We start from the raw sequence: 27,924 nt of genomic DNA, 5'->3' as shown, positions 1-27,924 counted from the left end.
CCTTCCTTTCCCCTCTAAAAATAAATAAACAAAATCTTTTAAAAAGTGTAACTGTAGAAAACGTGGGTGGGCATTATACACAGCAAACTATGGTATTCTCCATCTGATGTATTACACCTATCCAGCTGTTTTTTCCACTGCTCAAAACCGTTTTTGAACTTATCAATTCTGATGCCTTTTAGTGCTTCTCCATTTTTTGTTTCACCTCTTCCACACCAACAAAACATTTCCCTTTGAGGACTTTTTTCATCCATGGAAACAAAAAAAGTCAATTAGGGCAAGATCGGGTGAATAGGGAGGGTGGGGCAGGGGGGTCATGCCATTTTTGGTCAAAACCTGCTGGACGGTCAGTGTGGTGTGGGCAGGTGCGCTCATATATCACCCATCATGAAATGGGCAAATGCACTGAAAGTCTTCAAAAAATTTCACTGAAGCTGAGCGTAGCCTCTCACGAGAACGCCAGCTGGTACACTGACACAGATGGGTTCCTGTGTGTCCTAAGTCACTAGCAGGGGAAGCCTGTACTACAAGGAGTCCACCCCCCAGAAGATAATGCTGGTAGTCTGGAGGTCCCCCCTTGTTCTGTCACCGTAATTTCAGGACAATGTTCGGCCTGCAGACAAGATGACAACAGTAGCAGGGGGGGACAATCTATTCCACATGTTTCCATCTGGCCGGAATTTACCTTGACAAGGGTGGTGATCAACCGCAGAAAGGCAACAGTGACCCCGTACTCGCCCTGGGGCTGCTCACAGTTCATCAAGAGCGTTCCATACCCTCCAGCATTCATTCCCTCCGCACTGGGGAAAGACAGGGGCAGAGGGAAAAAAGTGAAGGGGTGATTTCACGGCTGCAAGAAACTAATCACAGAACTTTCTTATTGTTAGGTGGCTTAGGCATAAAGTGAGAAAGGTTTGCAAAGGAATTAATTAAATTAGGCAATTTTATACCCAGGGTAAACAAGAACATGTTTTATTGGTACTGGGTTGGCCAAAAAGTTCATTTGTTTTTCTCTGTAAGATGGCTCTAGTAGCACTTAGTTGTCTTTAACTTCATTTGAAGCAATTTTGTTAGATTGTATCGTGACAGCTGTCATATCAGCATGCATTTAAGAAACATAAAAATTGGTAAATTTTTGTGTAGCCACTTTAACATTGAAGATGGAAGAAAATACGGAACACCTGCAGCACATTATGCTTTATTATTTCAGGAAAGGCAAAAACGCAACTGAAACACATAAAAAAGATTTGTGCAGTGCATGGAGAAGGTGCTGTGACTGATCGAACGTGTCAAAGTGGTTTGTGAAGTTTCCTCCTGGAGATTTCTCGATGGATAATGCTCTAGTCAGGTAGACCAGTTGAACTTTAGATAGTGATTGAATCAAGACATTAACTGAGAATAATCAACATTATACCACACAGGAGATAGCGGACATTTTCAAAATATCCACATCAATAAATTTATTAGTGAAAAATGAAAAATGTGTCTTGTATTTTACGGAAATAAATCATATGGACTTTTTGGCCAACCCAATATATAACCTCAAGAGGTTTAAAGTGAAACATCAAATAAACACCAAGGAAACATCACTGTCTCACAAGCAAGAGAGAGAGCAAGGAGAGAGTGCGCAGGCAGTAAGATGGACCTGTGTGTTAGTAATCGGTCCATCAGGAGAGCTGGGGTGGGCGCGCAACAAGGAAAAGAACAGAATGATTCTGGCTTAAGACAAGGAAGCCAAGTCTTTGGATCCAGACACCTCTGGCTTCTCTAGGGTGAAAAGTTAATCAGGCACAGAGGCGCTCCTTTAAAACCAACAAAGCTGAAATGCCCCCGGTGCTCCCGGGGGACAGCACTACTCTGCCCTCTCGAAGACCCGGCTCACCTAATCATCTGACTCATGTTGGAGACCTGGTGGGCCACGAATGGTAAAAAGCCCGTGTGACGAAGATCGGTCCAGACCTGAGAAGGGAAAAGAAGAGTCCAATGTCCCTGTGTCCTCAGGTCTACACCAAGTGCAACATTTTGGGGCTGTTCTGAAGACTTGGTGTCTCACCTTTGCTGGGTTCCGGGCAGCCAAAACAGTCAAGCAATTGACACAAGAAGCAATGACATCCACAGGGGGGGAGATCACTGTCGTTAACCTGGAGGGAGAACAGTGCACTATACTCAGTGAAATGAGTAATGCGACTTGTTCCATCACAAGTATTTTCCAGTTCTCTCTTCCCAAGTCCTTCCCCTCAGCAGGGACGTTGGGGGGGGGGGGGGGGCTCTCAGCTGGGGACAGTTAGTATACCAGAGCTTCCCACAGATGAACATGTGTGGACTTGAACGCCATGGGTGTGAGACCAGACACTCACCGCTGCAGCAGCATGTAGATGCGAGACGTGATGGGCAGGAGACAGTCTGCTATCGACAGATCCGTGCTGATGACCGTATGGACCAGATCAATGATGGGTCTGACCCGCTGGCAGTGCTGAATCACATCTAGGGCAGAGGAAGCCTGTGAGCTCATGGAAAACAATTCCTTTCCGATCACCGAGTAGTCTCTGAGACCCAGATAAACAAATTACACTAATCGTAACCTGGATGCTTCTGAGTTTTATTTTGAAATTCCCTGTCTGCCCTCCACATCCTCTGAGAACGTCCATTCCTCCTCCCCACAGCGACGCCCCCCACACTGCCCTCACCGGCAGTGGAGACGACATGAAGCAGCATCTCAATCTCACAGGTGAAGAGGGTCCAGCTGCTGTACGAGTACTCCCAGCGCACCAGGTAGGCCCTGTCGTCCAGCATCACTTGGCCCACAGTGCCCTGAGGTATGCGAAGATTGGTCTGACCCCCTAGGGAAGCGGGGAAGAGAGGCTGGTCTAATATCTGAGGACACAACCGGACGGTGACTCCTATACCGGGCCCCAGTACCGAATCACACAGAGATACGCAGACTCTCTTCCTAGTACCTAACATTGCTACAACCTTTTCCATTAAAAAACAAACAAACAAACAAAACCACTCCAAGCCCTGACCAGTGTGGCCCAGCTTGTTAGGCGTCATTCTGCAAAGTGAAAGGTTACTGGTCCAGTTCCTGGGCAGGCTTTGGAGTTGCAGGTTTAGTCTCCAGTTGGGGGGCTGTGAGAGAGGCAGCCCATCGATGTCTCTCTCCTTCTTTCTCCCTCCCTTCCCCTCTCTCTATAAATAAATAAAATCTCTTTTTAAAAATCCAGTAACAAAAACAACCCTCTCTTTTCATGTGGGGAAGTTAGCCCTTCCACGTGCCTGAAAACAGCCCAGTGCAGAGAGGGATATTCCGTCCCCACGGTGACCGTGGGAAGACCACCTTCCGGGACTAGCGGTCGCTGGGGAGTCGGTGGTGGTACTGGGCTGAGAGAACAAGGCTGTCCCCTCCACATTGTGCTCCGTGAGCACCTGGACCACACATAAGCTTACAGGTTTTATCTGGTCACTGTCACATACTGCCAGTATGAAAATAAATTGCTATAACTTTTTTCTACCAGTTGACACTATTCTAACTTTTAAATTATTTTTTAAATTGTAGTAAAACACACATAAAATGTACCATTGTAACTATTTTAAGTGCACAGTCCGGTGGCATTAAGCACATTCCCACTGCGCGCAACCGTCACCACCATCCATCTGCAGACCTTTTCTCACCATGCAAAGCTGAAACTGTCCCCGTCACCTAGCGATTCCCTGCTCCTCCTCCCCTCGGCCCCCGTCACCCACCGCTCTACTCTGTCTCAGTGAATTTGACCAAGAACCTCATCTGAGTGGAATCACACCGTATCTGTCCTCTTGTGACTTACTCAGCACGTCTTCTAGACTCACCCACGTTATAGCATGTGTCAGAATTCCCTTCCTTTTTAAGGCTGAATAATACTCCACTACATACACAAACACACAGAGACACACCTTTTGCTTATCCATGTCATATGTCGGTGGACATGTACTTAAGACTTTTATCGTGTATACCCTTTTACCCAACAATCCCACCCTGGGGATTCTATGTACTACAAGTAAAAGCACCAGTGTATAAAGGTCTATGTACCGAATGTAGCACTGTTTGCAGTGTCAAAAAACAGATACAGCCTCTATGTCCTTTAGAAGGAAAAAGATAAAAAATAATAGGACATCAAGAATAACTATGCAGTTACTAAAAAGAATGAGTTGGGCCCATGTGCAGTAAGAGGAGCTTCTAGACGAGCTTGTGAAAGTAGGCGGAGCACGTAAAAGGACGCACGGCGTACTTTCAGCGCTGGTTCTCTGACGGAGACAGGTGCGGAGAAAGAGAAACTTCTTCTAATGTGCCTCTGCATTGTTTCCCTTGTTAAACAAAATGAATTATCTTTTTTAAATAAAGCAATCCAATGATGTCAAACAGTGAGAAACGGATGAATAATTTATCAACAAATCAACAAGAACAGCAGAGAGAAGGGGGCTGCTCGCATTAAATAGTTAAAACAGAAACGACGTGCAAAGAGATGAGGTCCAAACAGAAATCAGCGGGAAAGTGGTTACGGAACCAGGGTGTCCTTATTTATCTTACCAAGCGGGTAAAGGAGTTTGGGCGTCTGCCTCCGCCACAGAGTTCCATCTTCGTGGGAGATCACATCGTGGGGCTTGTGCTTATAAAGCTCATTGTAGAAAGACATCTTATCCAAGAAACTGTACACCTGCCAACAGGCAGAAAAGAACCCAGCCACACATTTACCTAGGGGACGTGCTGAAGGGTCCCACACACCCACCACTGTGACTCTTCTTGGAGCTGCCTCTGCACTGCTTGCCAAATCTTCACCATTCTCTAGTACCCAAGTCCAGCCCACCCCCCGCTTCCACAGATAACTGCCTTTCCTGAACAGTAGGGTCTTTCCTATTCAAATGGCATTTACTATACACCACCTGACTTCATTGGTTATTTATTTCTTATTTCTATTATCTTCCAATTAGATATTAAGGAACTTCATATTTTGTCTTATTCCAACATTATCTACAGTAGGTACTTAATGAAAACATTTGGATTTAATTTTATAGAACTGAGGTACTATCTTCAGCATTTTCATTTAACCTCAGACTAATTCTTACCATGGCAGTGGGATTTCAATATGCAAAGCAAAAAGGAGCCCTAAGACTATCTACCCCCCGCTCTCTGCAGACATCCAACTGGACCACCTACCTTTTTGGCAGTAGACTTCCCTGACACGAGGGCTCGCAGCAACTGCAGGAGCGGGGAGAGGAGATGGGGAAACATTCCACACACACTGTCCAGAATGATCCCAAGACCAGAGGTTGGCTCCTGTCGTGGAAGGGGAGAAATCACGGACATTCCCTTCGTCTACAAATTAATATATCCCCAAACTGCCCGGCCATCATCAGAAAATCTAAAATTAACCCTTTCCTTTAGGCAGACTCCCTAACAATGTCAGACTTCCTTATTTCCACTGAAAAATGATTTGAGTAGGACCCATAAAAAGACTGCTTACTGCTCCCCGCGACCTCTCCCAGCCATCCTCGCTACAGGAGGACAACCTTGTTCGCCTTTGCATGACGTGTTTTCACTGAGGTAAAAAGCACCCAACCAGTTAAAATATACTCTGACATCTCATTGGGATTACAGCCTCCAACAGTTACAGCAATGGGAGCATTTGAGATCATGTTCCTCAGCATATGTCTTCATTCGTCTCGAATAAACTCATAAAAACTCTCCAAAAAAAAAAGAGTTACAGCAGTACTGCTGCCTGAAATGCCCAATGTGAAAAAAGACTTAACAGGCAGAAGAGATAGCACACACCGGTCGTCACCGTGGGCGACAGAACCGGATCAGACAGAACCGACCCCAGCCCTGGCCGTCTGACTACGTGGGTGGCCCGGGACAAGCCACTTCCCATTGCTCAGCGTCACCTTTCCTTACACGCGAGATGGTGACCACAATACCATCTATTTTGCAGATTTTTGGTAAAGATTAAATAAGAAAATGGACATAAAATGCTTAGTATAAGACCTCTCACAAAGTCAGTGCTTGATGGACACGTCCGCTGCAGAGAACACCCCAGCATGCCTCCCTCTGACACACTTACTGTTCCCCAGAATAGCTCCGGGAGCGAAGGGTCTGCCAAGACTTCGCACGCTGTGTCGATCACATCCTGTTGAGGGAGGGGAAAAATGGCTTATGGCTTATTTCCCTTAGTTGAACCAGCCTTTTTTTTTTTTTTACCTTATTCTGTTGAAATAAAAACACCAATGATACCTCATACAGTATGTCAGAAAGAACTCTGGGTTTAAAAAATAACAATACAGTCCATCTAGAGTGTGTGTTCTATCTGCTGTGTATGTCGGGCAAATGAAACTGAATTTCCAATTCTTTACCTATAAAATTGTGACAATATTATTCACTTCACATTATTATTGTAAATATTAAATGCAATAATGTGTGGGGAACTGAACCGTAAATTTTCAAATGCCACGTAAATGGACCCATTACTAGGATCAGCTAAACTGTTCTAGATGACAACAATGCCTCTTAAACATTTTTATCCTCAGCATCTAGCCCAGAACTAGGCACACACTAGGAATCTAATAAAGTCCTACAAAGTAGTTTAAAAAAAAATCCAAATACTAGGACTTTCGCAAGCCCAGCACATTAATGCCGACCCCCCAGGGGCACAGTACGGCCCAAATGCGGCAAAGGACGCAAAAGTTGTTCCAAACCTCTAGAGCTTTGGAAACTGAGTCTTTCAATTAACACCAATTTTTTTCTCTACAATGACAAAAATTTTCATCAGTTACATCAATTTCTTCAATTTTTGAAACAAGTTCCTAATTATTAAAAATGAATACAATGATTTAGTTATAATAAACTCCTTAAACACCATTTCCCACTGAAATAAACCCGGGCTCCTTGGAGAAATGGCAGATTCCAGACACGGAGCAAGAATCATATAAGATAATCCTGGAACAGTTTGTTACATCAAAAAGCAACAGAGCTATCAAAATATGTGAGGGTAGGGCTACACGGATTCAGAAGCTAATCTAAATAAGCTCTCACGGACCAGAGAGGGGCAATCTGAGCATAAGAATAAGTGCAATGGATTAAATTAAGGCAAAGCTAACAGGTTTAAATCATGAGTTCACAATGATATGTCAAAAATTTAAAATCCTTGCTAGCCACTTTGGAGAGTAATAGGGAAAACAGAAATACAGGAAAAGAAGCAGAGTATCAAATAGTCAATGAAAGCAAATTTCTTTTTTTTTATTGAGATATAATTGGCATACATTATATTAGTTTCAGATGTACATAATGATTCACTATTTTATACATTATGAAACAAATGTTCTGACTACTAATGTGGCTTGTGGCTACCATGGTGGACAGGACGGTTAAAGGTTCAAAGAAACTTGACAGACTTATTAACTAGTAACATGCAGGCCTCATTTATTTAGTTCCTGATCCAAAGAAACAAATTTATGACATTTATAACTAGAAATCTGAATCTTGATTTGATGTATAAAGATATGGTTTTTAAGATATAATAGTGATCCTGAAGTTTTACTAAAATATTCACAGATGAGCTGAAATAATAGACGGAATTTGCTTCAAAATAATCAAGGAGGGGATGGGGCAAAAATGTGTAAGATCAACTCTGACAGTGGTGATAAGATCATGAAGATTCATTATATAATTTTTTAAAAAGATTTTATTTATTTATTTTTAGAGAAAAGGGAAAGGAGGGAGAAAGACAGGGAGAGAAGCATCAGTGTGTGGTTGCCTCTCATGTGACCCCTACTGGAGACCTGGCCTGCAACCCAGGCATGTGCCCTGACTGGGCATCGAACTAGCGACCCTTTGGTTTGCAGCCTGCGCTCAATTCACTGAGCTACACCAGCCAAGGCCTCATTATACAATTTTGTCTACTTTGGTGTAAGTTTGAAATATTTCATTTAAAAAATATTTATTAGCACCCACAGATTTTAGAACAGAGTGAAAAAAATGAGGTTACAAAATAGTATCTACATTGTGATTACATTTCTAGGGAAGAACTTAAATTACGATTTTGTGTATATATGCAGAAAATATTTGGAAGGGAACCCATGAAAATGTTAACAGGTTATCTTTTGTGGTGGGATTACACTTTTTATCAGCACTTTCTGATTTTTTGTGTCTTTAGTCTGTATCATTTGTATAATGCAAAGAATGAAAACAAACAGCAATAATAAACAAATTACACCTGAGGGACATGGTGTGTGGTTATCAGCTCCACAGCGGTACCTTGGGGATCTGACCGCAAAGCTCGGTGGGCCGTGTAGCTGGCCTCACGAAAGCCAGGCACTGACCTGCTGATTGCCCAGTGTGTGCAGCTCCAGCGAGGTCAGAGCGAAAGACAGGAGCCCGTAGACACACATGCACGCGGTGCTGGTGGTGCACTGTAACGGCAAAGGGGCAGGTGAGCAATGCTGAACGGCGCAACTCTTCCCCGGGTTCAGCACAACCCTACCACATTAACACAGTCATCCCTGCGCGTAAACGGGAAGGGAATCCAAGGCTTCATAACGTTCCTAATTGAGTCTCAAGGTCAGGAAGACAAAGGGAGAAGAAAAACAGGGAACCAAAAATATTGCAAAATAAGAATAAAACCAAAAGGGAATCGTTTTCAAAACGGCCCAAGTTTTAATAAGAAAACCACATCCAGCCTGCAGAAAGAACAGAATCTCCACGTGCTAATATGAACTATGCAGCTGCCTGAACTGTCACTAAGGTAAACCAACCAGTGCCAACAGTGGGGCCTGTGGGCTGAGGCTTCACGTCAGCACGTCAAAACAAGCTGACTAAACGGTGCCCTTCAAATCAAGTGCTGAACACAAAACGCCAGAGAATTTCTAGTTTATCCTGCTACAGCGGAATGAGTAGGCACCCCAAAAAGATTTCTCTAGTCAGTACCACCAGAGCTATCTTCTAGGAGATATATTCTGGTAAAGAGTAAGACATGGATAGTGGGTACAGACTATATCTACCACTAAGTGGCAATTATTGTTCCCATGAGCAAATTTCATCTCCATGAATTTCAATTTCCTAATGCAAAACACAGGATGATAATCCACAGTGCAAAGCAGTGGTACAAGAACGAAGTAAGGTAATATACAGGAGGTGCTGAGCAGTGTCTGTAAAGCTCAGTGATAACATTACTATCACTACCCACGTCAGGATGACAATTATTACTATTATCATCATTCATTAACGAGTTTCCTCCCTGCTCTGTGCCCATTCTCACGCTCAAACACCAACAGCCGGAGTCTCACATCATTTCCTCCAATGGCCAGTGAGCGGAGCAGTCGGGTCAAGTACTGAAACACATTCAGCTGGATGGCTGTGCCACCAATTTTCCGGACAACACTGCTGGTCTCTTCTGGACTCAGGGTGTGGCGGAGGAGAGCCCAGGCCAAAAGCACTGGGGCATGATGTGGAATGTCCCCAAAGGTCAACATCAAACGGTCCATATCCTAGTGGGAGAAAGAAAACGTCTGTGTCACTCAACAGAGAGGACCAGACCCCTCTACAAGACCCTGCATCGTGCCGCAAGCCTTCCACTCAGCCACAGCGGCACCCCCGCCACTGTGGGGGTTTACTCCTCCCACACCCCCACCCGCTTCACTAATAAACGCCTCCAGTGCTCTTCCCTTTATCCACACTTTCCTTCTGAGTTTAAGTAGTCTTAATCGAAGATTATAAAATACACACATTCAAATGGAGACTCCTTGGAAAATTCCCCCTGATCCTTGCACTTTCTCTGCTTTCTCCTCATTTTCTATCTTTCTAACCGTCCCATCTCAAAGTTCCTCCCCCTTCCTCTGCCTTCGCGGGCTCCGTAAATACAAACATCCCCCCAGTTCTGTCCCTGGGCCTCCTCTGTCATTACATCCTCTCCCGGAGTGACCTGACTTGCTCTCACAGACTCCACTATCACCTCTGTGCAGATAGCTGGCAAATCTGAGATTTCTCCCAGGTCCAATTAACTTCATAACAATGCAGAGCCTCCAACTCCACAACAAGGGAAATTTCATGCAGCAGTCCGGTCCAGCGGTTAAAAACGTATTACTAACTATAAAAGCTCTGGAAAAGGAAGAGAGGCTGCTGCGTGTTCACCTGACAGATAAGCCCATCCTGGGCAAACTGGTGCAGCTCTCTTCTGTCGTCCAGCGCGCACTTGTGCAAGGACTCGATGTCCATGCCTTCCACCAGGATAAGGGCGCTGAAGTAGCTGAAAGGAAACCAGTATCATGGAGTCATGGGTGCTACGCTAGCCTCGCTGGAAACAGGTGAAATGTAAGACACAATATTTGAAAAATTATCATTGAGTTATTTTGCATTCTTTTTCACACTAAGTATTCTAAATCCAGTATGTATTTTAAACTTCCAGCACATCCCAATTTGCCCAGCTGTTATATATTTTTTTATCCTCACTTGAGGATATGTTTATTGATTCTAGGGAGCAAGAAGGGGGGAGGTAGAGGGGAGGGAGGAGAGGAGAGACAGACAGACAGACACACAGACATTCCCACACACACCCAGACCAGGGATCAAAGGCGCAGCCTAGGTGTGTGGCCTGACCACTAGTCTCCCGCACAACCTTTTGGTGTATGGGAGGGTGCTCCAACCTCGCCGCTCAGCCAGGGCTCAACCAGGGCTCGGCCAGCGACAGTCACGGGTGGCTTGTGCCCACCAAAGCACAGATCAAGTCCTGAAGGTTTCTACAGCCACCAGTTACTTCTGACCCTGATGAACTGTCTCACTGCTTCCGTGTGCATATTTGTCCACAGAGAGAATAGGACTCAAATGCAAATATACCCATTGCCATAAAATTCAAAGTCCATAAAATGATTCCAAAGACAGCAGAGAACGAATCTGCCTTATTTCTCATAGTCTTAGTGACTGCACAGTGCCTGGACTGCAATGGGCACTCAACAAGTATTTTGTTGAATGAGTGGACAAACCTCTTAGATAAGACAGTGAAGAACGGAAGAGAATGCAGTACTTATCCTGAAAGATGTCCTCCCAATCCCAGCCTTGACTCCCTATGCGACCTGGAACACGGTAGCAACCCATCTGTTTCCTCCCCCACTGGGAGAAAAGTATGCCTCCCCTCACCCGTTCACAGGGCTGTAACATCAATCTAGCATAACACAACACTGTAAGTTCTAGGACTTCAACTCATTCAGACTTACCCAATCCGATCCACAAAAGGGTCCATAGTCTCATCCACCAGGTGCCTGTTGGTCTGCCTACTACCAAATCCTTGCTCTTTAAACATCTTGGTTAATACCAACAGGTCACTTGGTGCCATTTCAAAATATGCATAATAAAGGAAAATAATTTCTAGCAGCATGGACTGTTCCCGAAGGCACTGGACAAACCAGCGAGACACCTGGCGCTCAGTCTTCACAACCGATGAAGAAAAAATGGGAGAGAAACAAAATCAGATTTAAAAGCGTATTTAATTTTTTTAAGTTATTTTTACTAGGTAATAATACATGTGCAGTAGTCTACCTTACCTGCAGAGAATACACTCCAAGACCCTCAGTAGATGCCTAAAACCGTGGATGGTACTGAACCCTATATACTACGTTTTTTTCCTTTACATAATTAACCTTTGATACAGTTTAATTTATGAATTAGGCACAGTAAGAGATTAACAATAACTGATAACTGACACTGAAACAGAACGACTGTAAGAATACACGTAATAAAATCAATGTGAACGTGGAGTAACTCTAAAGTGCGGCTCCTTCTACACAAGCACTGCCACGCCGTGCCGGCTGCCTGACAGCCGAGGCTGCCCAGGGGCCACCCGGACGAGCACGGTTCACTCTCTGGTGGGACAGCGTACAGCAGCTGGACACTGCCCATCACACCACCCAGAACACGGTGAGATTTAAAACTTATGAATTGTTTATTTCTGGAATTTCCCATTTAATATTTTTGGACCATGGCTGACCATGGGTAGCTGATAGATTACTATGCAACTCTAAAATGGAATGAAAAAGAAGGGAATTGTTAACACACTAAAGGACAGAAAGCAAACCCACAGATAAGGGGAGGCTACTGTGTAAGAACAGGGTAAAAAAAGTCCCCCCCCCTACAATTCCAACTGACCATCCAAATCCCTCCCCAGAGGCAACCACCACCAGAGGCTTCTGTCTCTCCTTCCAGTAATATGCCATACACTTAAATTCATTCATCCTGGTGTGTCTGTCTATCCATCAATGCATGCATCCATCCATCCCTCAATCTCTAAGCCAAATAATGTATTACACAAACTATTCTGCACCTTATTTATTCACTGGACAATGTACCTCACAGATTACTTGCTCTAATAGTGCATTAACAATTCCCTTATTTTTCATTTCATTTTAGAGCTGCATAGTAATCTATCAACCTGTCCCTCCACGATTTTTAATAAATGTCGCATATTACTCCACTACACGGAAATGCCATAATTTATTTAACCAGCCCACTGGGAAGGGCACTTAGGTTATTAACACTCTTTTGCTATTAAAATCAATGCCGTGTGACTGACAGAACAACTACACAAAAATCAGCAAACACACAGGGGAGCTAAACAATCTCGACCTGACATTTCTAGACTACCGCTCCTACTACTGTCAAATACACATTCTTTTCATGTGTACAAGGGAAATTCACGAAAACAGATCATGTCATGGGTCCTACACCACTGGGTAGTAAATTTAAAACATGGCAATAATACAGATTATGTTCTTTGATCATAAAGAAATCAAAGTTTGATAATTAAACAACACAATTCTAAATAATACAAGGGTCAAAGAAAACCAAAAGGGAAATTAGAAACTATTTTGAACTGAATGATAATGGAAAAAAAAAAAATCAAAATTTGTGGACTGCCCTCGCTGGTATAGCTCAGTGGATTGAGCGTGGGCTGCAAACCAAAGTGTCGCAGGTTCGATTCCCAGTCAGGGCACATGCCTGGGTTGCAGGCCATGACCCCCAGCAGCCGCACACTGATGTTTCTCTCTCTCTCTATCGCCCTCCCTTCCCGCTCTAAAAATAAATAAATAAAATCTTTTTAAAAAATGTTTAAAAAAAATTTGTGGACTGAAGATGGAGGCATAAAAACACAGCTCGCCTCCTCACACAACCACATCAAAATTTCAACTATAGAACCACCATCACTCGGAACTGTCAAAAATCGAGTTGAATGAAAGTCTGACAACTACGGAATTAAAGAATCCACATCCATCCAGACTGGTAGGAGGGGCACAGATGTGGAACGCGCTGGTCCCACACCCACGTGTGGTGGATACAAACTCAGGAGGGACATCTCAGGAGCAAGGAGTCCCAGCCCCACACCAGGCCCCCCAGCCCAGGGTTCCAGTGCCAGGAAGATAAGTCCCCACAACTCCTGGCTGCAAAAACCAGGAGGGACTGAGTTGGTGGAAGAAACTACTGTAGTCCCGAGCAGCCCCTTTAAAGAACCCACACACGGACTTACTCATTACTCAGACTCTCTCCCTCTGAGCCCCAGCACTGGGGGAGCAGCTTGAAAGGCACAAGCAGCATGCATGGCATCAAGGTCAGAGCTAGGGGACAGCTTTCTTCCAGACAGAAGGTGGGCAGAGGTCATTGTCCCTTTTCTGAACCCTCCCCCATCACAGCCACAGAGCTGGTAGGCTGGTGCCATACCTGAGACTCCATCAATGTGGCAAACACTGTTTGCCCTGCCCCGGAGATCCCCACAGACTCCGACCCACCCAACTCAGGGGCTCACACAAGCTGCTTTTCCATATGAATGACTGGTCTTGGATCATGCTTTACAACTTCCTGATTCCTCTCAAACAAGCAACAGCCGGCCTCAGTGAGCCCTTAGTCTGCCCCACCTCTTGCTAAGTGGCCCCAGCCTGGCACTACCAGCAACCAGCCTAGATTCACAGGGTGGCTTTGCCTGGGACTCTCCAAGCCCAGCACAAGTAGCGGCCAATTCAGATGGCTGTGTAGCTCAGGTAGGGTGGACCTGGGCAAAACACAGGTGGGGGCTGACCTTGGCCTGCACCACTAAGAAACCCCAGAGCCTGTGCACCCAGTGGACAGCTACAGAACATGTTGGAGCAACATCACCCTGCCCCTGCACAGCTGATCCTCCATGGAGGGTAGAGGTTGGTGGTAAGTGGTAACAGAAGGTACCTGAAGCTGACTTGCCTAGATAAATCCCTCCCATTGATCTGCCAAAAGCAATCAAGGCCCAACCACAAGAGGAGGGTGTACTCAGCCCACCCACACAAAGGGCTCACCTCGAGTACCAGCTTGGGTGATAGGGGAGGCTGTGCCACTGGACTCTACAGGACACTTACTACGTTATGTTAGGCTATGCTACCAAGACAGGGAGTCATAACAGCTCTACCTAATACATAAAACCAAACCAAGGGAGGCTGCCAAAATGTGGAGACAAAGAAACATGGCCCAAATGAAAAGACAGATCAAAACTCCAGAAGAAGAACTAAACAAAATGGAGATAAGCAATCTACCAGATGCAGAGTTTGAAACGCTGGTTATCAGCATGTCAGGAAACTTAGTGAGGACCTCAACAGCATAAAAAAGATCCAGTCGGAAACAAAGGATACACTATTTGAAATAAATAACGATTTACGGGGGGAAAAAACAGTAGAGTGGATGAAGCTGAGAATCAGATCAATGATTTGGAACATAAGGAAGCAAAAAACAAGCATTAAGAACAAGAAGAAAAAAGAATCCAAAAGATAAGGATGGTGTAAGCAGCCTCTGGGGCAATTTTAAGGGTTCCAACATTCATATCATAGGGTGCCAGGGGAAAAAGTAAGAAATTGGAAAACTATTTGAAAAAACAATGAAAGAAAACTTCCCTAATTTGGTGAAGGAAATAGACATGCAAGTCCAGGAAGCAAAAAGAGTCCCAAACAGGATGGATGCAAAGAGGCCCACTCCAAAATACATCATAATTAAAATGCCAAAGGTTAAAGATAAAGAAAGAATCTTAAAAGAAGAGAAAATAACTTAGTTACCTACAGGGGAATTCCCATGAGACTGTCAGCTGATTTCTCAGAAGAATGCAGGCTAGAAGGGATTGGCAAAAAATATTCAAAGTCATGAAAAGCAAGGAGCTAGAGCCAAGATTGCTCCGCCCAGCAAAGCTATCATTTAGAATGGAAGGGCAGATAAAGAGCTTCCCAGACAAGAAAAAACTGAAGGAGTTCATCATCACCAAACCTTATTATATGAAATGTTAAAGGGACTTATTGAGAAAAAGGTCAAAACTATGAACAATAAAATGACAATAAATACATACCTATCAACAATTGAATCTAAAAAATTAAGCAAACAAGAACAAAGACAGAATCGAGGATACGGAGAGTGTTTTGATGGGTGCCAGATGAGGGGGCATGTGGAGGGTGAGTGAAGAGGTGGGATATTAAGAAGTACAGACAGGTAGTTACAGAACAGCCACGGGGATGTAAAGTACATTACAGGAAACGGAGTATTCAAGAATCTACACACAACACAGACATGAACAATGGTGTGGGGATTGCCTGAGGGAGTGGGGGGTAGTGGGGGGTATTGGTAGAGGGGGAATACTGGTACAACTATAATAGCATAATCAATAAATTATAATTTTAAAAAATTTGTGGACTGAAGCTAAAAGTCATGCTTAATGCAATAGTTACAGTAATTTATTAAAAAAGACCTATCATCTATTATCTAAGCTTTTACAATAAAAAAATGAGAAAAAGAGCAAACTAAATCCAAAGTGAATAAAGAGAAATAATGAAGAGATCGATGAAATATAAAATGGAAAACCAACAGAGAAAACTGGTGACAAAACTCCCGTTATCAGAAATAAGCCAGGAGACATCACTACAGGTCCTACAGACAGTGAAAGAATTAACAAAGTATTAACAGCTTTATATAGGTAAATTTTTCTACTTAGATGAAATGGACAATTTCCTTTAAAGACACAAATTGCCAAAACTGACCCAAGAACAAACAGGAAACTTGAACAGCTATAATCAACTACAGAAAACTGAACCCAGAATTTAAAGCTTTCCCACAAAGAAAACTGTAGGCTAAGATGACTTCACTGGTAACTTCTATCACACACACAAGAACAAAATAATGCCAGTACTATACAAATTCTTTCAGAAAACGGAGAAAAATAAATACTGTCCAGCTTATTTTTTAAGACCAATATTACTTTAATACCAAAACCAGGCAAAGACATTACAGGAAAACTACATACAAATATCTCCCATGAACATAAGCACAAAATTCCTTAACAAAATGTTAACAAGCCAAATCCAGTAATATATAAAAAGCAAAATATATCATGACTAAGTGCAATTTATTGTAGGAATTCAAATTGGTTTGACATCCCAAAACTCAATATATGTCACTGTATTAACAAAGTAAAAGAGAAAAACAATAAATTCATTTCAAAAGATGCAAAAGAAAATGGACAGAATTTAACACTCATTCCTAATAAAAAGTAAAACCAGCAAACTAAGACTAGAAAGGCATTTCCTCACTTGGTAAAGGACAACTGTACAAACAGTTCACAACAAGGACACCGTGGCGAGAGGCCGAGTGCCCGCCACCGCAGACGAAGGATACAGGCATAATGTCAGCACCCTTCCCGCCCCCACCCAGCGCTCTCCTGGGGTCCTGACCAGAAAACACCACAAGTGAGAAAATTAAAAGACACAGATTTTAAAGTCAAACTGTTCCTATTTACAGATGACATTATCATGTATGTATTGGAATAAATGAATTTATCGAGGTCACAAGATATAAGATGAATATACAGAAATCAATTGTATTTCTAAATACTAACAATGAATAACTGGAAAATAATTTTTAAGAATATATATAAGCCCTGGCTGGCATAGCTCAGTGGATTGAGCGCGGGCTGGGAACCAAAGTGTCCTAGGTTCGATTCCCAGCCAGGGTACATGCCTGGGTTGCAGGCCATAACCCCCAGCAACCGCACACTGATGTTTCTCTCTCTCTCTCTCCCTCTCTCTCCCTCTCTCTCTCTCTCTCTCCCTCCCTCCCTCTCTCTCTCTCTCTCCCCCCCTTCTCTAAAATGTATATTTATAGCCCTTGCCAGTGTGGCTCAGCAGGTTGGGTGTCGTCCCGCAACACAAAAGGCTGTCAGTTCAATTCAATTCCCAGCCAGGGCACATGCCTGGGTTGACGGCCAGGTCCCCAGATGGGGGCACTTGAAAGGCAACGACTGATGTTTCTCTCACACATCAATGTTTCTCTTCTTCTCTTTCTCCCACCCTTCCCCTCCCTTTAAAAATAAGTGAAATCTTTAAAAATATATTTACAATAGCATCAAAAAGTAAAATAAGTATTTAAGGCTAAATTTAACAGAAGACAAATACTACTTGAACACTGAAAGCATAAAAACTTATTTAGGAAAATTAAAGAGACATACATATATGGAGGATATACCAGAGGTTCATGGATCGGAAGACTGAATAACATTGTTAAGATGGCAATCCTTCTCTAACTAGTCTACAGATTCGATAAAATTCTAACCGAAATTCTAGTAAGTATAAACTTATTTACAGAAAAAGCAAACTGCTTCTAAAGTTGACAAGGAGAAGCAAAGAACCTAGAATACCCAAAACTTTTTGAAAAAGAACAGGGCTGAAAGCCTTACACTACCTCATTTTAAGTCTTACTGTACAGCGCCCTGGCTGGTGTGGCTCAGCGGAAGGAGCACTCACTGGTCTGTGAACCGAAAGGTCACTGCTCCGATTCCCAGTCAGGGTGCATGCCTGGGTTGCGGGCCAGATCCCCAGTAGGGGACGTGTGAGAGGCAAGATCGATGTTTCTTCCCCTCTCTCCCTCCCTTCCCCGTCTAAAAAATAAATAAAATTAAAAAAAAAAAAAAAACTTACTATAAAGCTATAATAATCAAGACAGTGTGATTTTGGCATAAAGACAGTGGACCAGAGACAGATCCACACTTACAGGTTCAACACATATTATACAAAGGGGCAAAGATAATTCAATGGGAAAAGACAGTCTTTTCATTCAATGGTACTAGAAGAAAATACCTGTATGAGAAAACAGTGATTCTTGTCCCTTACCTCACACTATGCACAATAATTAACTAAGAATTAATTACAGGTCTAAATATAACAGCTACAACTATAAAACTTGTAGAAGAAAACAAAATCTTTGTGAGATTGGGTTAGGCAAATAAAGATCTTTTAAACAAGGCCCAAAAGAGAAGAGTCAGAATACAAAAAACTGATAAAATAGACTTTGTCAAAATTTAAAAATTTTGCTCTTAAAATTCAGTTGAGAAAAAAAACAAAACACCTATTTGTCAAAAGGCTTGTTTCCAGAACACAGAAAGCTTTTAAAATTCAGCAAGAAGACAAATATGCCAATAAAAACAAATGGACCAAAGATTTGAATGAACACTTCACAAAGAAGATATAAGCAAAAAAGCACGTGAAAAGATGCTCAACATTACTAGTCATCAGGGAAACGCAGATTAAAACCACAATGCGATACCACCACACACCTACTAGAATGTCTAAAATTTTAAATGGTAACCATATAAAGTGTTGGTAAGGATATGAAGCAAAAGGAATTCAATGGTACAGCCACTACAGAAAAACAAACAGACTGCCAATGCCTTATGAACATAAAAATACACCTTCACACAATGACCCAACGATCTGACCCCCAGGTATTCATTTATCCAAGAGAAATAAAACCCTATGTGCACACAAAACCTGCATGTTAACGTTCACAGCACATTTTTCAGAGCAGCCAAAACACAGGAGCAATTCAACTGCTGAATGGACAAACAAAATGTGGTACCACCACACAATGGAATGTCACTCAACCACAAGCAGGACTAAAGGACTGTTACAATTCGTAACACGGATGAATCTCAAAAAGACTATACTAAGTGAGAAAGGCCAAACACAAAAGACTACATTTTGTATGGTTCTATTAATGTGAAATTCTAGAAAAGACAACATTCTAGTAATAATCACACTTATAAATGGCTACAACGATACATTTTAAGTCATGTATATTGTAGCATAATTTCAAACACAGCGCCAGGGCCTTTCCTCAGGTCCTGCTGTCCCCAGTGCGCGCTCTCTCAGGCCCGCCCACACCCCTCCCTGTCTCCTCCCCCAGGGCGTGTCCTCGCTCTCTCCCCCCCTGAGCTCCCAGCGCCCTTCTTCCTCCTCTTCCCCTTGTTTCCCCAGCACATGGAGTCCAGCTGGGTCACTTCTTCCACAGCTCACTTCTTCTACCTCTGTGACTTTCTAAACAAACTCTTGCTTGTAAACAAACAAACAAAACACACCAAAACCTACAATAATAACCTTCATAACAGAAAGCAGGTAAGTGGTTGCTTGGGGCTAGGGAGTCACAGATTGACAGCGAACTTTCTGGGGAGACAGAAATGTTCTGTGCACTGATCACGCAGGTGGTTATTGCACGTAGCCGTACACAACCACCAAAACTCAAATTGTACACTTAAAATGAGTGAACCTTACTGGATGGTAATTACACCTGAATGCAGCTGCAGGGGCAGGTGGGGGGTGACACTTGTCATTTATACAAGTCATTACATGAAAGTACGAATGTATTCATAGGATACTCTTAAAGTAGAACTGCTAGGTCAAGCAATATGTGCTTTTCAATTTTTAGATACTGTCATCATGTTTTTTATGAAAAAAGTAACAATTTACACAGTAAAACATGAGTGGGTAACCATCCCTTTGACAAGACTGTTGCCATGTGAACATGTCTGAGTTTTCCCTGTTTACTTATTGGGTTTTACATAATGATTTATAGGAGTTCTTTCTATTTCAAGAACCCTTTTCCGACATGAGGTTTATCTTCTGTCTTTGTTTATCTATTTTTATTTTTCTTGCAAAAGGTTTTGATTTGATATTGCTGAGTTTGTAATTTTTTCTTTTATGGCTTCTAATTTTATTTTAAAGTCCTCCCCACTCCAAAAACATAAAAACAAAACTACCTCCCATGTTTTCTTCTAGTACTTTTATAGTTGAATTTTTTTAATTTAAATGATTAATCTACTTGATTTTCTTTTGATAGAAGGTATGAAATAGAGACACAGTTTAATTTTTCTCCCAATGGCTGCCTAGTAGTTCCAGGATCATTTTTTTTTTTTTCCTTAAATGAGGAGAAGCTTAGGAACCTCTGGGATTTTTTTTTATTGATTTATTGTTAGAGGAAGGAAAAGGGAGAGAGAAAGAGAGAGAAACATCAGTGTGTGGTTGCCTCTCAAGTGCTCCCTGCTGGGGACCTGGCCCACAACCCAGGCGTGTGCCCTGACTGGCAATAGAACCAGCGACCCTTCGGTTTGCAGGCCAGCACTCAGTCCACTGAGCCACACCAGCCAGGGCAAGGATCATTTATTGAATGAGCCAATGTTTCCTCACTGATCTGAAATGCTGCCTTTCTTTATCATACACTAATTCCCTATCAGTATTTTGGTCTATGGCTAAACTTGCTACCATGCTGTATCACCGGTCTATTTATTCATGCACTGATACCATACTTTAAGTTACTGCAGTCTTACTATCTAATAAGCCTAATTTTCCTTCATAATGTTTCCTTTTCAAAATTTCCTGGCTATTCTTATGTTTCACATGAATTTCAGAATTGGCTTGTCCAGTTCCCAAATAAAAAGCAAAACAAACACTTGTCAGTATTTTTTTCTGGGAATGCACTAAATTTATAGGTACTGGCATTTTTATGGTGTTGAGTCTTTATATTCAAGAATGTGGCATCCTTTTTGGTTATGATTTCTTTTATACCCTTTATAGAATTTTAAGGGTCTCTTCATTTTCCTTCTTTCTTTCCGTCTGTCTTTCCTTCCTTCCTTCCTTTTTATTGTTCAACACAGTTGTCTCCGTTTTCCCCCCACAACCACCCCAGCTCTCTTCACTTAGACTTTAGGCTGTGGTAACCTTATTTATGCTTCTGTTGCTATTGTAAATGGACCCTTTTCTTCCAGTAAATATTTTAAGTAGCTACTATCTGTGTTTTGGTTGAATTGTTTTAATAAACATATATTTTTAATTTTTAAAATTTATTTATTTTTAGACAGGGGAAAGAAGGGAGAAAAAAAGGGAGAGAAACATCAGTGTGTGGTTGCCTCTTGCACACCCCCAACTGGGAACCCGGCCTACAACCCCGGCATGTGCCCTGGCTGGGAATTGAACCGGCGACCCTTTGGTTCTCAGGCCAGCACTCAATCCACTGAGCCACACCAGTCAGGGCTAACATGTATTTTAAATAAAAGTTTATAATAATATTAATCTATAAATGGAAATTGGTTTTGGATTTAGTATAAAATAATCAGACTAATGTCACAGACTAAATAGATAATGATAATAAAGAACATAAAATACTGGGCTTAAGAGTTCCACTAACTACTAAGAGAATATTTTAGGTAAGAACAGAAAGTAAATTAAGTGGATAGACCAAGTCAAGGGAAAAGATCCAGAATTAAGTACCAGTAGTTAAAGTCATAAATGTTTTGATCCATATGACATGTTTAAATTGTTCTGAAGAATGATAACCCATAAATGTTTAAGTTAATAAATGAATAAACAATTTAACTTGGAGCTCTATGAGAAAGGGTATACAATTCTCCCAAGAATGATAAGAGGGTCCAATAACCACATACCATGAGGTTTCCATGTGTCTCCCATGTTGGTGCTTCAGTTTTATAAAGCTCTTCAAACTGCTGTCTATATTTTATAACTAACTCCTTCTCCAATTTATCAACACAGTCTGCATATTCAACCTTAAAAAACAATCCAAAACAGGTAAATATTCAAATGAATATAAATATGAATAATACAAAATGACTTAAAAGAGCTGAATTTTACAGAGTAATGAGAATCAAGAGGACTCAATGGGCCTACCTTATAGGGATGTCTTTCATCTTGGAAATAGGTGAGAAGGTGCAAGACACAACGAAGAATGCATGTTCTTTCTTCATAGTAATAATCTGCAATCTAGGGAGAACCCAAAGATTCAAATCACTCACTGTTGCACAGGATACTCAATTGAAAATTTACTGATACAGAGATCACGTAAAGATGAGAATGGAAAAGATCAACTTGTATAATCAATCACCGAACTGGAAACATAGTGGTAGGCCAAAAGAAAGCAAAGAACCTTCATAAACTGGGATACAGGTAAAATCATGCAAGATAAAAGCAATTATTTAATAACATAAACAAGTGTTTCTAGCTGTTGGAGCATTCAAATAACAGACGATAGTATAAACTGACAGCCAAATAAATACTTGAAAGCAAATATAAAAACACCACTGATATATGTCCTAATTCCTTATAACTAATGCACTTAATTTTCGCTAAATATCAAATAGGAAACTACTTCGGAAGCCAAGGTCAAATTCCATTTTAAAATGAGATTCCAACCTGGCTGGCGTAGCTCAGTGGATTGAGCGTGGGCTGCGAACCAAAGTGTCGCAGGTTCGATTCCCAGTCAGGGTACATGCCTGGGTTGCAGGCTATGACCCCCAGCAACCGCACATTGATGTTTCTCTCTCTCTCTCTCCCTCCCTTCCCTCTCTAAAAATAAATAAATAAAATCTTTAAAAATATTAAAAAATAAAATAAAATGAGATTCCAGATTAGAAGGTTGCTTTGGGAAGTGAGGGAAGATAAAGAAATATAAATTAATCCTGTTGCATTTAGATCTAGAGAAAATATATCCATGAACCAGTTCTCACTCCCAATGGCTGAAGAATCTCCTTTGGGAAAAGAACTCAACTGGTTCCAGTGGATAAAAACCTCTAGCCCTGATTGGTGTGGCTCAGTGGATTGAGCACTGGACTGCAAACCAAAAGGTCGCTGTTTCGATTCCTAGTCAGAGCACATGCCTGGGTTGCGGCCTGGATCCCCAGTTGGGGGTGTGCGAAAGGCAACCAATTGATGTTTCTCTCATGCACTGATGTTTCCTTCTGTTTCTCCCTTCCTTCCCCTCTAAAATAAATAAAATCTTTTTAAAAAAGAAAGCACTTCTTATTTCACAAGTTAATAGGCTTCTTCATTAAGACCTCAATGCTTACCCAAAAGGAGTCAAAAGCCAGCAACGCTCAGGAGAACGAGGAGAATGCTCAAGAAGCCAGCACCCAATTTTACATCAAAGAATGGAAATGGAGCCCTGGCTGGTGTGGCTCAGTAGACTGAGTGCTGGCCTGCGAACCAAAGGGTCACTGGTTCGATTCCTAGTCAGGACATATGTCTGGGCTGTGGGCCAGGTCCCCAGTGGGGGGCACGTGAGGGGCAACCACACAATGGTGTTTCTATTCCTCTCTCTCCCCCTCCCTTCCCCTCTGTCTAAAAAAAATAAAATCTTAAAAAAAAAAGAAAAAAAAGAATGGAAATGGTGACTACTACTGACCTTCAGGATTAAGGCCTGGCTCTGTCTCTCGTCTTGTAGTACTGTCTGAAGCAAAAAGGAAAAGTCAGGAAGCCATCTTATTAGCAAAACTCAATTCACGAAGCAAAAGGTAAACATCTTGTTCCTGCTGATGTGGCTCAGTGGATTGAGTGCCAGCCTGCAAACCAAAGGGTCGCCAGTTCCATTCCTAGCCAGGGCACATCCTGGGTTGCGGGTCAGATTCCCAGTAGGGAGTGTGCAAGAGGCAACCACACATTGATGTTTCTCTCCCTTTCTCCGTCCCTTCTCCTCTCTCTAAAAATAAATATATAAAATCTTTTAAAAAAGAAAAAGGTAAACATCCTCATCTTACCCTTCAAGATTATAACTGCCCATTCATTTCTTCAAACATTTCTTACCCAGGTATATCCAAGTCTGTGCTCAAATCCTTGCCCCCTCCTCTGGCCTCAATTTCCTCCCATGTAAAATGAGGAACTGGACAGGCTAGGTGCTGTCCAAGGTGCTTTCAGCTCTGCTACCCTGATGCCCTGTGGTGCAGGTGTCGGTCTCCTACCTCTCCCCATCTCCAAGTCCGAGGACAGACCTCAGCTTAAGCATATGTTTTTTTAGGCCTTTATAAAGTCTTTCTTGAAAGTTGCTTTATCTGATCACCTACCTCTGTTACAAGGAACTGGTACCAAACCCTAAATTATCCAAAACCAACAAGGATAAAGGCAAGAAAAGGCAACTGGACATAAGCACAAACCTTTATTGAGTCCCGGGTACCTCTGTAATCCTCTTGAAGGTAACAATGGAGTAACTGCACACTCTGTTCCTCGTCAAGACCCTAAAATACAGAGCTCATAAGTGGGAAACAGCCACCTCAGCTCAGAAACCACACATAGGATGCAGAGCATTCTAAAGAGTTATCCTATGGAATGGGCAGAGAACGTAAATAAACAAAAACTCTTCTACAGATTTCATACAACATAACAATTTTAACCTGAACAGGAGAAAATGGGAGCAAGTCACTGACACGTAATTTACATGACAAATCGTACTGTGCCAGAAACAACTGTGCTTACTCGTCAAGCACATTAGTACAGCAACAGACATCAGCTAGGTTTCCAAATTAGAAAGGAAAGAACTACATCTTTAAAGAGTCAATTTAGAGAACACCACATGTGCGCTGAAGAAAACACTATGACATGCAGTACGCAGGTCAGGCAACTTGATTTGTGGCTCCTGAAGTGTTGCAATTTGGGTATTCTTGAAACACAATATGCTCATTTTAATCTCCAAAACTGAAGTAAACTGAATTTTCACTAAAAATCAGTAACAATAAAAGCAGGCATATCCACATTCCAGTTAATAAATTGAGCCAGTGCTCATTTTTACTCACCAAAAACTTGCTGATTCTTAAACCCAGTTCTTTCAGTGGTGAAACTACATCTTTATTAGCTTTCACTTTTTCAGCTGAATTTGGACTACGAAAAGAACAATGAATCATTTCCTCATTCACAATGACCCTCTGGGGGGTTAAAATAAAAATAAAAATAAAAATATTTTGACCACAGACCTTTTATCACCCTTAAGATGAATACAAAATACACACACACAAACAAGTTCATTTCTATAGACTTTGTAACACAGAACTAACTATTTATGCCTAGGCAATACAGATAGTATATGTTTGTTACAAACAACAGTTATAATAATATTATTTGTAAATAAGAGTTACATCAATTATTTGGATCCTTACAACTATCCTGAAAGGTAAATATTACTATCCCCATTTTACAAATGGAATTACCAACACTTAGAAAATAACTTACCAAAAATCCCACAGCTAATAAAAAGTTGAGGTAAAATTTAAAACCAGGTCTGTTAGTATACACACATACATTATCTAGCTCTGTCCACTGAGAAGGCCGAGAAGCTATGACAGCCCCCTCGCCCCAAGCAGTGAGCACACCCAGCACCCAGATCTTGGTTTCTGATACCATTCTCTAATAAAAGGTACCGGGAACCCTTTAAAAAATGGTTGATCTAGCCCTGGCTGGCGTAGCTCAGTGGATTGAGCGCGGGCTGTGAACCTGCGAACCACCGCAGGTTCGATTCCCAGTCAGGGCACATGCCTGGGTTGCAGGCCACGGCCCCCCGCAACCGCACATTGATGTTTCTCTCTCTCTCTCTCTTTCTCCCTCCCTTTCCTCTCTAAAAACAAATAAATAAAATCTTAAAAAAAAAAAAAAGGTTGATCTAGAGCTGAGGTCAAGAAAAGACTAGATGAGCCTGGAGCATCTTGTGTGCCACAAAGTAAAGAAACTCAGAAATTAAAAGGAGGAAACATATCAAAAGGTCAAGGAAGCTAACCTAAAAAAACTCCCAATGGCCAAAGCTGTAACAGATATAAAATACATATATATAACGCCCTGGGCGGATGGCTCAGTTGGTTAGAGCGTCATCCTATACACAGAAAAGATTTTGGCTTTTATCACCGATCAGGGCACATACCTAGGCTGCGGGCTCAATTCCCAGTCAAGGCGAGTACAGGAGACAACCGACTGATGTTTCTCTCTCACACTGATGTTTCTTTCTCTCTCTTTCTCTCCCTCTCTGTCTCTCTGTCTCAAATCAATAAAACACATACCACACATATCCTCAGGTGAGGATTTAAAGAAAATACACACACACACACGAGTCTCTGGTAATATAAATGAATAAACAAACAAATAAATAGGGGAGAAAGGGACAAACCTTCCCTACAGAAAAAGTCCAAATAATACATATAGGTACTATCCCCTTTAGAATGTGGACTTTAATTCCACTACACGCCTACCTTGAGAGTGCACTATACTTAGAGACTCACTTCCAAAAAAATAGGAGACGAAAAGAGAAAAAAGTGACTTTACAGAGGAGAAACTTGGCAAATGCTACCTCACCCGAGGAGGCAAGGTTAACATCACCAGTGACTTCATGTGGATCTCTTTCAATGTGTATTCTCTGCTACAATGGGGTAAGAATGGTACTCTACCTCTCTGAATTCTTCCCCAAAAGCCACAACCCCAATCTACTGTAATAAGAACACATCAAACAAATCCAAATTGAGGACATTTTAGAAAATATTTTACTAGTCCTCTTCAAAACTATTCAAAATCAGGAAAATCAAGGGAAGACTGAGGTACTGCCACGGCAAAGAGCTAAGGAGCTGTGACAACTAAATGCAGTGCGGTACCCTGGAATGGATCCTAGGACAGAAAGAAGACATTAAAGAAAAAGATTTTTTTGTTGTTAAACTCAAATAAAGCCTGCAATTTAAAAAAGTAAATAAATGTCTGTCAGTAGCATGTCTTCAAATCCCATGCTACTACAAAAGGAACTGTTTTTTTAAAAAGAAACTAATGCCCCGAATGTCTGTTCTGTTGACTAAAGCATGTTGCTGCTGCTGGATTTCTACAGACTGTCACGTTTCACAGAAAATCCACAACACAAAGGCTAGTATAAGGTTAAACAGTAAGTTCCGAAAGAGGCGACACAGAATGATGGTTAAAAACACAGACACTGGAGTAAGACTGCCAGGTTTGAATCCTGGTTCTACCACTTACTAGCTGTGTGACCTTGGGCAAGTTACTTAACCTCTTTGTGCCTCAGTTTCCCCATCTGTAAAATGGAAACAATAATAAAAGTACCTAAATGTGATAGTATAGGGATTATCTTTTTTTAAGTCCGTATATTTTAGATACATAGTAAAGTATTTACAGAGAAAATAACTGTAACGCTATCTGGGAGTTGCTTCAAAAAAATTATGGGGGAAGGGTTAATAGGTGAACAAAAAAAGAAATTCTTCACTAACCTAAGAGAATGAAGATGGAAACTGAAGATGTAATGAAATCAACGGCGGTGGGAAGTAGGAGGGAAATGAGGGTGGCTGGGGACTAAGATGTGTAACACATGAGATCTGGACTAGGAATTAAGATAACAGAGCCTAGTCCTGCAAGGTGTATGCTCTTCTTTTTTTTTAACTACTTCATGTTTAATTCTTTTCGCTGCCCAGTAAAAAGAAAAACTACACATTTACCCCCAGAATACAAAGTGTTCACTGCTATGTCCAAGGGTTTGGTGCTGGCAGTGCCTCACAAAATGTGGACCAAAATAAATATTATAAAAATCGAATATTTAACAAATTCTCATCCCCAGACGCTACAGTTATATAACTGGATTCACAATATTACAGTCCTAGCAGGAATTTCCCTCCCTTTAAAAAGACAAGGTTCCACTGGTTTCTTTTAAAGAGACAATTTGGTCTCCACTGGTAAGTAAATTATATTGCCTCTGATCTGCCTATCCCAGCAATACCACAAAATCATACATGAAAATGGCTTTATCTATGCCAGCTTCCGCAGGGGAATTACTCTAACCAG

At 41.8% G+C, this 27,924-nt stretch overlaps 1 protein-coding gene across 1 annotated transcript in view; it reads right to left on the bottom strand.

Moving 5' to 3' along the window:
• Positions 1-27,924, bottom strand: part of NUP188 (nucleoporin 188) — a 57,028-nt gene that overhangs the window by 18,553 nt on the left and 10,551 nt on the right. Inside the window, exons 4-20 of the mRNA XM_045846196.1 lie at positions 24,903-24,987; positions 24,267-24,347; positions 23,522-23,566; positions 22,012-22,104; positions 21,771-21,890; positions 11,230-11,441; positions 10,151-10,265; positions 9,307-9,507; positions 8,344-8,433; positions 6,090-6,155; positions 5,189-5,308; positions 4,562-4,688; positions 2,688-2,840; positions 2,358-2,484; positions 2,054-2,141; positions 1,883-1,959; positions 686-800 (exon numbers count right to left, since the gene is read on the bottom strand). Of these exons, the coding sequence (XP_045702152.1) occupies positions 686-800; positions 1,883-1,959; positions 2,054-2,141; positions 2,358-2,484; positions 2,688-2,840; positions 4,562-4,688; positions 5,189-5,308; positions 6,090-6,155; positions 8,344-8,433; positions 9,307-9,507; positions 10,151-10,265; positions 11,230-11,441; positions 21,771-21,890; positions 22,012-22,104; positions 23,522-23,566; positions 24,267-24,347; positions 24,903-24,987 (1,915 nt within the window). The remainder of the gene's footprint in view (positions 1-685; positions 801-1,882; positions 1,960-2,053; positions 2,142-2,357; positions 2,485-2,687; positions 2,841-4,561; positions 4,689-5,188; positions 5,309-6,089; positions 6,156-8,343; positions 8,434-9,306; positions 9,508-10,150; positions 10,266-11,229; positions 11,442-21,770; positions 21,891-22,011; positions 22,105-23,521; positions 23,567-24,266; positions 24,348-24,902; positions 24,988-27,924) is intronic.

The sequence above is a fragment of the Phyllostomus hastatus genome, unplaced genomic scaffold (genome assembly GCF_019186645.2).
Source record: "Phyllostomus hastatus isolate PE091 unplaced genomic scaffold, TTU_PhHast_1.1 phas_contig_495, whole genome shotgun sequence".
NCBI lineage: Eukaryota > Metazoa > Chordata > Mammalia > Chiroptera > Phyllostomidae > Phyllostomus > Phyllostomus hastatus.
This window is presented reverse-complemented; position numbering and strand designations above follow the sequence as displayed.